The 11,536-nt window shown below is 44.7% G+C and overlaps 1 protein-coding gene across 1 annotated transcript; it reads left to right on the forward strand.

Annotated features, from left to right (window-relative positions):
* Positions 1-486: 486 nt before the first annotated feature.
* pgap3 (post-GPI attachment to proteins phospholipase 3) lies at positions 487-3,603 on the forward strand (the record flags this gene model as incomplete). The annotated part of the gene is made up of 8 exons (XM_080517481.1): positions 487-799; positions 1,677-1,774; positions 1,934-2,086; positions 2,190-2,252; positions 2,524-2,585; positions 2,656-2,792; positions 2,879-3,083; positions 3,165-3,603. The coding sequence occupies 8 exons, from the start codon at positions 487-489 to the stop codon at positions 3,226-3,228; spliced, it is 1,095 nt and encodes a 364-aa protein (XP_080373607.1). The 3' UTR covers positions 3,229-3,603.
* Between the last annotated feature and the right edge of the window lie 7,933 nt (positions 3,604-11,536).

Genomic DNA, 11,536 nt, shown 5'->3' on the forward strand with positions numbered 1-11,536 from the left:
TGTATATCTATCTATCTATCTATCTATCTATCTATCTATCTATATATATATATATATATATATATATATATATATATATATAGAGAGAGAGAGAGAGAGAGAGAGAGAGAGAGAGAGAGAGAGAGAGAGTCTATGATAATTATATAAATAATAGATAGTGGACAGAAATACAGAACAATAAGCGTATATTCGCAAAATTCAAAAACTAATAATGTTCCATCTTGCCAGTAAAAAGTAATCCCCCGGGCCCTGCTTTCTACAGTCCGTCGATTTGTACAGAAATACTCCACATGGTCTGGTGTTTTGGATTCGCTGCGGGTTGTTTACGGACTTGACGACTGGACCAAGATGGCCGCCGTACGTCCCGCTCCGCGGCAGCGAATGCGGCGTCTACTCTTTATTATGTCTATGGACAGACCTGGTAGCCCGGACAGATCTGGTACCTCCACCGGATTGTCACCATTAACCAACAATGTCCCCGTACTGATGCGGACCCCGGGCTCCATGTCGCCGCCGAGCTCCCTCCGTGCCTTCCGGAGTGCCGCCGCGCCGAGCCCCGCCGCCGCCGCCGCCATGGCCTCGTCGCTGCCTCCCCGCTGCACATCTGTCAGCCTCCCCGCTCTGCCCTCCGTCCTGCTCGGACTCCTGCTGCTGCTGCTGCCCGCCGCCGGGCTCTGCTCGCAGGGCGACAAGGAGCCGGTCTACCGGGACTGTGTGAAGCAGTGTGTCCGGACGAACTGCACCGGAGCTCGGCTGCGGGGCTTCCAGTCCGTCCAACCGCAGTACATGGCGCTGACAGGTGAGCTGTGACCGGAGCAGGTGGCCGCGGCGGCGGCGGCGGCGGCGGCGGCGGATTCGGTGACCGTCGTGACTTGTGATTCCTTCCGGGGACTCCGGTGCATTTTAACCGGATCGCGGAGACGCAGTCAGCCTCCGTGTGTTCCAGGGTTTCATTCCGCTCCGTTTGTTCATTTCTGAAGCCCAACAGAACATGTTTTCATTACTTCACAACCAGTTTGTCAGGCCGAGCAAGATGTTTTGTTTTCAACCTTCTATGGCAAAACCTTATTGTCTTGAGAAATTAGATAAAACAACAACAATGGGGGGGAAAAAAACCCACGGTTTGCTCTAATAATAGTCATATAATTATAATAACACCATGTCACTATGAACTATACATTCCTGTTTAAAGCAGGGGGTCACTTTCCCTGTTTAATTTTGCTTTATTCTATTTAGTCCAGCCCATCTTTTTTTGTAAAAAAAACCTCCCAATTATCTCCACAGCAGTGAATTCCACATTTAAGCAAAATGCATGAAAACCAGCTACTGTATAAACTTTACCAAATGTGTTGTTTCTCTGCACGTCAACTGAGGTTATTAGACATGATGACATTTCATCGTTTTAACAAGAAGTCTTTACTTTTAGTCACTGACCCTGCCCTTGAACTGCATGCCGGCCCCCCGGGGAGGCCTCTCCCTCCCTCCCTCCCTCCCTCCCTCATCCCACCTAAACAATTGTACCAATACTAAAACTCTCCTGCTTTCACCGTCGAACCACTTTATCAAAAAACGTCAGGACACAACAAGTAGTAAAACTCGAAACCGATAACGGTCTGAGCTGTCCTCAGCTTCTGAGTGCTTTTGTTTTTCTTCTTCTTCTTCTCCCTGTTCGCCAGGTTGGACCTGTCGGGATGACTGCCGCTACCAGTGCATGTGGACCACGGTGGGCCTTTACCAGGCGGAGGGATATCAAGTCCCTCAGTTCCACGGCAAGGTTCGTCGTTTCTCCTCCAGATGCTTCCACTGGTGCAAAACGAGCAAACTGCACCTAGTCGACACTGACTATCTATCTATATATATATATATATATATTCAAGCTTTTGGTTCTGGCTTTTCCATTTAAAACAAAAAACACCAAATGGATTTCTTTCAGTGGCCCTTTGCACGCTTCCTGTGTTTCGAGGAGCCGGCCTCCGCCCTGGCCTCGCTCCTCAACGGCCTGGCTTGCCTTCTGATGCTGCTGCGCTACCGCAGCACGGTGCCGCGTCAGAGCCCCATGTACCACACCATCAACGCCTTCTCTCTGGTGAGTCCGCCGGGGTCCGCCGCGCCGCGCCGCCTCCCCGATCCCGGCGAGCGTCGCGTGGAAAAAAGTCACGAGCTTTTTCCGCCTGTGTGTGTCTCTCCAGGTGTCCCTTAACGCCTGGTTCTGGTCCACAATCTTTCACACCCGGGACACTTATCTCACCGAGGTAAACGCGCAGTACACAGTACACATTGTTTACGTTTTTTTTGTTTTGTTTTTTAAACTTTCAGCCCGTGGGTTTTCCCCGGTGGAGCCGCGATCCCGGCAGCCAGACCCCCCGCGGAGATTAGCGTCTTCCGCTCATTGTCTAATGAGCTTAACAAATCAGTACCGTCCTAATGCTATTACTGACGGCCGTTTGGGGCTTCGCAGTGCGTTTTCTACTAAGTGCAGCAATTAATGTTGAGTCTTGATTGTTCTGTTTGTTTCTCTTTCAGAAAATGGATTATTTCTGTGCGACGGCGGTCATTCTCTACTCAATCTACCTGTGCTGCGTCAGGTAAGCGTCCAAACGCTTGAAGACCGCGGTTTAGTCGTTTGCGGTCAACCTTTACCGTTATGACCTGCAGGACGTTGGGCTTGAGGAGGCCGGGGGTGTCCAGCATGGTCGGCGTCCTGCTCATCCTGGCGTTCACCTCGCACGTGTCCTACCTGACCTTCGTCAGTTTCGACTACGGCTACAACATGGCCGCCAACACCACCATCGGTACGGCAACGGCGTTCCGCCTTCCCGCCGACGGTCCGACGGGGTCGCCACCGCCCCTCTCACCTTCTCTGCGTCCGTCTCCGCAGGCATGGTGAACCTGCTGTGGTGGCTGTGCTGGTGCTGGCAGAACCGCCGCACGCTGCCGTACTGGTGGAAGTGCGGCCTGGTGGTGCTGCTGCTTCACGGCCTGGCTCTGCTGGAGCTGCTCGACTTCCCGCCGCTGCTCTGGGTCCTGGACGCGCACGCCGTCTGGCACCTCAGCACCGTCCCGGTGCACTTCCTCTTCTACAGGTGGGCGGGGGGCCGCGGGGCGTCGCGTCGCCGTGGAAGGCGGCGGCCGGCAGTTTGACGGTTTGGCCTTTGTGTTTGCAGTTTCCTGATCGACGACAGCCTCTACCTGCTCAACACGGAGAAGATGGGGGTCAAAGTGGAGTAGGAGGAGCTCGCTGCCTCTTCACCAGGCCCACACACCTGCACCACCACCACCCTCCACCTCCCCCCCTCCCCCTCCCCCTCTCCCAGTCAGGGCAGCCGGACAACCCGAACCCTGAAGTAGCTCAGCGTCCCGGATGACATGCATGACCGCACGTTCATGGTTCTGGGAGAACTTTGGCTTCAGGACTTTCCCCCAGCGGAGGCGTGGAGCCGAGCAACGGGACCGGAGGATTGTTGGAAAGACTTTCTGACAGAAAGACCTGAAGGCCAAAGTCTCCCTCGTAACGAAAAATTCATCCAAATCGACTTTGTTTACATTTTTTTTTTCTTTTTCTTTTAATTTTTCCTAGTATTTATTTGATCATTTTTCTCTCTGAAACTATTTGAAATGTCACGATTGATGCTTCCTCTACTTTGCCTTGTACTGACATGTGCTGTCTTGTTTTTCCCCATTCCTTAGAACTATACGACAGGATCCGGTGGGGTGGGGGGGTGGGGGAGGGGGGACGACCCCTTCTTTTACCATCACTTGTGGTTGCTGTGTGTTTTCCTGTTTCTCTGCACTTGTTTACTTCTGACTCTTGATCCCCCGGAAACTGGTAAATGTGACTCTTGAGCCTTCTGGACGTCCGGCACGACGTCAGTTTGCCGCGGCCGACAACAGATGGCACCAAATCACCCAGCAGACCCTCCAAACCTGCAGCAGCCCTGCAACAATGTCCCCCGTGCCAAAAGTGGACGGGCAGAAGCCGAGAGGTGCCCCCCGTGAAGGGGCCTGCCAGCTGATTGTTCCAGAGAGGCTGGGTGGGGGGGGTGGGGGGGGTAGGGGGGGTGGAGGCCAGTCGAGCTGACTGTGGGTTTTTTGTTTTTTTTCTATCACCATCACACCTTTTATTTTCGTGCCTCTCTTGTTTCCACTGCTGCTTTTGTCGCTTGTTCTTCATAGGAATTCAGATATTTTCTCATTTTGCTTATGGGCCTTTGTTGTTTTCAGCCTTGTTGTTGTGTGTTTTTTTTTCTGTTGATAGTTTTACTTTTGCTTACTTGATTTTGAATTTGAGTTGGCTCTGTCTGATTACAACGGAAGGGAAATGTTATTGTTTATTCACCTGGATTGCCTTTTATAGTGTGAAGAATAGTGGAGGTTTAAAAAAAAACAAACAATGCAAATGCGGGAAGGTGCAGTTATTTATAGATTTTTTGGGGGGTAAATTATGGGGTAAGGTTGTGTGTGTGTGTGTGTGTTTGCACAAGAATTCAGGTGTTTGTTTTGAGTGCATTGCGGACGTGCACACACACATACACACACACACCAGCTGGTTTTTTTGGGTTTTTTTTTAGATCACTGCTCCATCATATAAAACACTTCATCTCCCCCACGTCTGCATTACGCACTGCATCATATCTTGAGTGTTCTTTTTTCTTTTCCTCCTTTGACCAGTTGACACCAAAAAAGTCTTGAATCCATTCCACGTTTATCGACTTGCCTCAGAGCGTACCATCCACACGTGCACTTTAGGATTTGCGTGTACATCTATGCACACGCTGTCATGTGAAATTCTGCCCATGCCTTCGTACTTTTGTGTGAGAATGTGAACAATGACCAGTATGTGCGTACACGTTGCCTTGACTTGACATTGTGTTCTTTTGGCCATCGCAAACCGAAGAATTACTCTGTGTGTGTGTGTGTGTGTGCGCGTGTGTGTGTGTGGAAGATGACATGGTTCATCTTCAATATAACACAAACGTTTCATTTTTTCAATTTCAATTCTTAAATCATTATACACTAAATAGTGTAAGTAATCCTGTACCCCCTTTGTAATGACCCACCTCCACCTCTAGGGGCAGCACTCTGAGCTGAGCACACAGGGACCTCTGCCCTCTTTTCGAATTACAATTAACATAAATGTCTTTAAGCTGAACGTATCACCGCTACTCCTTGTTAATTATCAAATATCTGCCTGTGGTTTGTTATTTGACAGCCTAAATTATTCAAAAACAGTGATTGCAAATTCATTTTTACTAAATATTTGAAGGACTTATGGGCTTTATGTCTGTTAAAGAATTTCCTGGTGAGTCAATCCTCTGGTCAATGTTCCAGAGTCTCGTCATTTCAGGCCACTGCTTCACCACACGGGGTTCCCAGCCCATGTCTCCATCTATGGCTGCCTCAGGGGGCAGCCCCCATGGCTGCCCCAGAGCCCTGCCAGCAGATTCTCTTTGAAAAACAAAACCAAGATACTAATAGATTATAGAATACATCGACAATGTTTGACACAAAAAATTAATAGTAATGTTCTCCCTGACCAGCAGAAGGCTTTCTGAAATCTAAAGTCTCCATTTAGTACTCAAATCATTCATAATATCTCAAACTTTTTTTTAAAATAATTTCATTGTGTGTAGAACAGCACGCAACAAAATGCTGAGATTGAAATCATCAACGTCTAATCTTGAGTTCTTGGGCCAAATCATGAACGTAAAAAGCAAAGAAAGGAGGAGAGAGAACATCTTGTTTCACAACAAATGGAGTTCTCAAATCATGTACCTGCACACAGGCTATTGGATCATTACACAGGGCTTTAATGGATTCATAGAAATCACAACCAATACCCTAATTAAGTAGCTTATATTCTAAGAGGTCTCTGTTCATCCAGTCAACAGCTTTTTTTGAATTAACAAAACAAACAAAGGTATTTTGTTTGAGAAATTTTTGTCTCAGAAACGTCCCGAGATTCTAGATGATTCAGCTCTACATGAATGAAACTGAGCTGAACTTTGTACAAAAGCGGAGAGTTGTGCTGAGAATTTAGAGCGTTTTCAAAAAGTGAGAAGCAGAGCTGGTGGTGACGGGGAACAGCTGAGCTGCTGGAACAGTGTGGGAACAGTCAAGCAGTATATGAGCCAATATATGAGAAGTTTCTCAACAGTACATTTGATTCAAAACAGACCCAAGAGCACTTTGAGCAGAAGAAACTTAAGGCCTTCCTGCTCATGAGCACTGAGGAAGAAATCCCCTTATCTGTGGAAGATGATATTGTCATAAACAAAGTGGCACTGCTCAGACGCTTATTAATGTTTTAAGGTCGGCCATGTCTCTTTAAAAACACGATAGTGTTCTAAGAAAGTAAAAAAAAATTTATTCTATATTTTTGATGCAATATTTTATGCTTTTGTTTCATTTTAAAGGTTTGGATATCTGTTCAAAGTGATTTGAAATATAGATGCTGAAATTATATTTAAAACAAAAATTGTGTGTATTTATATGTGTTAGAGGTTTTTCCGCGTGAACGTTTTCTGCGTGGTAGTTGGGGGGGGGGGGGGGGGGGCACCACCAGATTAGGAAATATGTGGGTTGGCAGGGGGCAAAAAGACTCCTTGAATCATGGTGCAATTTTAGGATTTGGAGAAAGTAATGCTAACCTCATGCAGTTATTGTCAACAGCCAAAATATGCTCAGATGCAGTAATGAGCTTTTGTGAAATCATGTGTTATGGCAATACAACCACCCCCCCAAAACAAATAACTACACACACACACACACATATATATATATATATATATATATATATATATATATATATATATATATATATATATATATAAACAATGCCTGTTTGAAACACACTATGTAAACATCTTTGTGAACCGATGATTGAGTAATGAACAGTTTCACTGGTGTTTATTGTAATAAGTTGAATGTTACCCGAAGCACCACCATGAAACAGACTCCAGGCTTTCCTTTACAAACCATTCCATTGATCATTTCACCCCATCCCTCCGTCCTCCTCTCTCTTTCTCGTGTGCTGCCCCCTGCCTGCTGCCCTGTGCACCTACACCTCTAACGTGGGCACCTCTCGACCACCACATATTTAATATTTGACCCCCCCAAAAAATGCATAAAGATTAAAAAGAAAGAAGAAGAAATTAAGTCAATACATTTTACCTTTGTGGATAAAAAATAAAGAAAGAAAGAATGAACTCAGATGTACCTTGTTTTCTTTTTATTTGAAAGGATACGAGATCTGGGGTTTATCTTTGTGGTTTAGCACGGCACGTGGGTTACTGTGTGAACTATTCACCGAGGATGGAGTATCAGTACCTCAGAAGACGACTTCCATTGAAGACAATGGGAATGTAAAAGGTGTAGAAAGTCTTTGATTTATACCCTCAGCACTCCAGGATATTGTACTTTTAAATAACACAATATTGCAGTAATTATTAGCCAGAATTTTATCTCTGTAAATGTTATTTACCCTGTATTCCCCCAAGGCAAGCTTGTGCGTTTGTCGAATTAAAAGAACCAACATTCACGTCTCTGCAGAAAAAAAACCTTTGAATCATCAATAAAATCAAATACAAGTTTCAATGTTTATGTGGAAACACCTCACTTTTATGGTTATTAAGGCTGCAGATCACTAATTTTCAGTCAAGGGGTCAGTCATTATAAGAAGTAGAAAACAAGAACCAGGAAAACAAAACAAAACAAAACTGACTACTGCCTCAAGAATTGTGTTGTTTATGGGGAAGCTGCAGCTTTATAAGATTTTTTTTTTTTTTTTTACTGAGACATGTAAACACACAATAATACAATAATCCATCTTACTAAAAATAAATGCATGAAGAAGTTTCCCTGAAGCAGAAATGCATCAATGTTCAGGTGGCAGCAAGCTGCTTTTAGTTACTGTGTTAATGTGGTAGTTGGATTCAGGTCTGAGTCCAGAACTACAGCAAACTACCTCTGGCTTGATCTGTTGTCCTGAGTGACACCGAGTCAAGGTGAGTGCTGACCTTTGACCTTCCTTGTTTGCAGTTGTTTTTTTCTCCCCGGCTTAAGCTGTAAAAAGTTTCCACACATCCACTCATTTCATTTCTGCACTCGTTCAGTAAGTACAATCAACTGCGTCATTCTGTCAGGCGACCTTGTGTCGTTCCATAATCTGACGAGGACGTCTGCTGGTCGCCTCTTCTTAAAGGTTTTACAAAGCAAGTCCCACTGGAGAGTTTATCTGCAATACTGTTCTATTCAGCTCAGGGTCGCCGACTCCTCGCTGCGAGGCGACAGCACTAAACACTACGGCTCCATGTGGCCTGAAATAGAGGAATAAATCGGTTTGAGTGTATTGGAGGGGGAACGGAATAAGGAAAAGTGAAATGTTGAAAAAAAGGTAGGACTAGTTCCAAGCGAAAATGGAAAAGAATGTCAATTTTAGCATCAAAAAGCAAAAAAAAACATTAGAAAAGTCAGCACTCGATTAGACTTTCTTGCAGAGGAAAGCTCATGTTTGGACGTTTAATCACCTTGTATCTGCAACCAAGAAAAGAAAGTAAACCACAGATAGAAAACCAACTTTGATATGGATGCAGGACAGTCATAAAGCTGGTGAATAAACTCTGCTGCCAGGCTTATAGAGAGTACATGACACCAAGACGAGCCTGCTGTGTCTCCTGTGCTTCACTGCGCCCCCTGCAGTCTGGAGGGCCTCCTGACCTTGGACCACTTGTGCCAGCAAAATAAGCACAGATTTATTTTTTTAATTTTTTTTTCAATTGTGGGCTGCCGTTGTGTCTGTCCTACAATCAAGACACATTCCTCAAGCACTGTATTATCCTGCGGTGGTGCGGGACATCATGACCTCCTCGTCCTTGAAGGTGTCCCGACGCTCACGAGACGCAAGTCTCATCGAAAGATGTTGTTACCGAGGCACCAGTTTCACTTTCCTTCCAGGATCCGAGGAAAGCAGCAGGAAAGCCCCGTCTCAGTCGGAAACATGATCGTTTAGCAGACTATGCTGTTGCCCCTGGACTCTCTCACTTGCACACAGTATCTCTCGCCCACTTGCTGTGCCGCTCATCTTTTAACCCACCGGACATTGAGATGATCTCAAAGTTGTTTTTATATTCACCAACAAAAGGCTTAAGTTTTCATCTCTCCATTTATTTATTTATGGATTTATTTATTTGTGGATTTATTTATTTATTTATTTATTTATTTATTTATTTATTTATTTATTTATTTATTTATTTATTTATTTACTTATTTATGGATTTATTCATTCATGATTTATTCGTGCATGTATTCATTTATTTATGCGTGTGTTTATTTATTTATTTATTTGTTTGTTTGTTTGTTTATTCTTAACCGACTCTTCACAGGAACGACTCACCTGAAAAGCATGAAATCTTCTGTAATGGTTTGTCATCACCCGAAGACAAATCCAGTAGATTTCGTGACGCTCACGGCGAACCGTTTCCGAATAAATCCCCCCAAAAAACTGCGTAAAAAATGTCCCACACAAAGCGGGATGGGAGAGGCACCCCCATGGAGGAGGTCAAAGGGGATCAGCGTCCGTTGCCATGGAAACGCTCCCTGCCCAGCGTTTCACACGGTGGCGTTGCTGCCTGACAGGTCAGTTCGCATCCGTATGAGGTGACAGCTAGTATGAGAGTGATGCCAACTTGGTTGTGGCGTCGGCGAAGGTCTGCGTTCTACCGAGTGTAGCTCTAGTTTGGGAATGTGATGCAACAGCAAGAATACTGGTGTTCCCTTGACCTCATGTTGATTTGTTCTCATGTAATCTGAGGTCATTTGATGAGAACTGGCGCCTGATACAGGTTCTGGTCTAGCAGAAAAATGAGAGAAATTGATGTTGTTTTTCCCGGGAAGCGAGCATGGCAGCTGGAGCGGGACGGTGCGGTCTCATGAGAAGTGCAGGACGTGTGTTCCGCCTGGCTCAGTGAGAGGCTCCTTGTTGTTTCCCGACAGCTCTGTGCAGGAGGCCGGACTGTGACCCCGGCTGCAGTGGGAGGGGAAAGTGGATGGATCGGGATGAATGGAGTTTATTCTTCCTCCTGCAACTCCTGATTTGACAATATGAGCAAAGAGCATGGGAAAAGTCAGTGAAATAAGACGAGGCTCCATGAGCTGGAATAAAATAATAATAATTTAAAAAAAAACTCATTAATGGAATATAGACCTCTGCTGATTTCCTAAATAAACGTTAATGTTACACACGGGGGAATTATGCTGGAGGCAGACATATGTATGCCAACAGCAATGAGCAGATGTTTTCTTTTTGACATACCGTCTGCTCAGGGTTGGGAAGTTTACTTGAAAACTGTAATCCATTACAATTATAAGTTACTTCTAAAAAACTGTAATCAGCAACTTGCGCTCAGTACTAAAATAAAAAAGTACGTACCAGAGTACTTTTAGTCACTTTTGGATTGCTTCACCAGCGAACATAAAAAATAAAGACAAGAAAGAATAGAATGTGTCGTCTGCTCAGTGTGTTGACTCATCTTATACACAGCAGACACAAATTGGGCTTCACAAGTTTTGAACTACATCAAAACTCAGTAACCAATCAGGTGTTGAACAACCCTACTGAGTCAACCAGCAGACTTAGAATTAATAAAGAAAAGCTTGTATTTTTAAGAAGAGAAAGAACATTGTCGACAAAATGAGGTAAGATCCACGTGTTTAATGCTTTTTATTCATTGTTATTACATTTAATCATGATACCTTTGGTTACTTATTGTTGATGATGTTTATAGGTTAGCTACTAGAGTTAGGGTATCCATGAACTTATATTTGACCATTGTCAATGTCTTAAAAATATTCAGCAAATTGCTAGTTGGGAAAGTCAGGGAGCATCATAAGTCAGCAATTGGTTTATTTTGGCGAAGCAGAATTGTACCAAGGTTTATATTGACATTGTGTTCATTTGTTTTAGTTTCAGAAAGATGACTTCAGCTGTCCGTGTCGTTCAGCCTGAGCAACAGAGAAATCAGATGTCACACAGGACATTTGCACCGCCAGAAAACGGTATGTTGCTGTAGAATTTATTTGAAAGCTGGTGGTTGTGGAAATGTAATTCTCAACAAGCACATCTTGTTGTGTCTATAATGTTCATTCAATTTTTATACAGCATAATTATGGTTCAGTCCTACAGTTGAAGCCAATGAGCTTTGCTAGTCATGTTTAGAAGTGTTTGTGTTGAATTCATATTGTTTATTGTGATGCAACAACTACATTAGCTTTCTTTCTCTTGTATTTTGTGATAAGCAGTGTCCAAGGTCTGGATTGTCGGGGACAGCTACGTCAGGCGTGGTGCAGAGGAGGCAGCCCGGACCATGAGGAGCAACCTGGGTGTGAACTGCCAGAACTTTCCTCCATAAACCATGGAGATATGGTGCACCAGTGCAGGTGGAGAAGGAGAGGAATTGTATCAATAGTGTGATGGCTGAATTTGTTGTGCGCATTGGAGGGAGCGTTATTTACCACCCTGAGATAGTTTTCTCCCGCCGTG

Source organism: Blennius ocellaris, assembly GCF_963422515.1.
Source record: "Blennius ocellaris genome assembly, chromosome: 21".
Lineage (NCBI taxonomy): Eukaryota > Metazoa > Chordata > Actinopteri > Blenniiformes > Blenniidae > Blennius > Blennius ocellaris.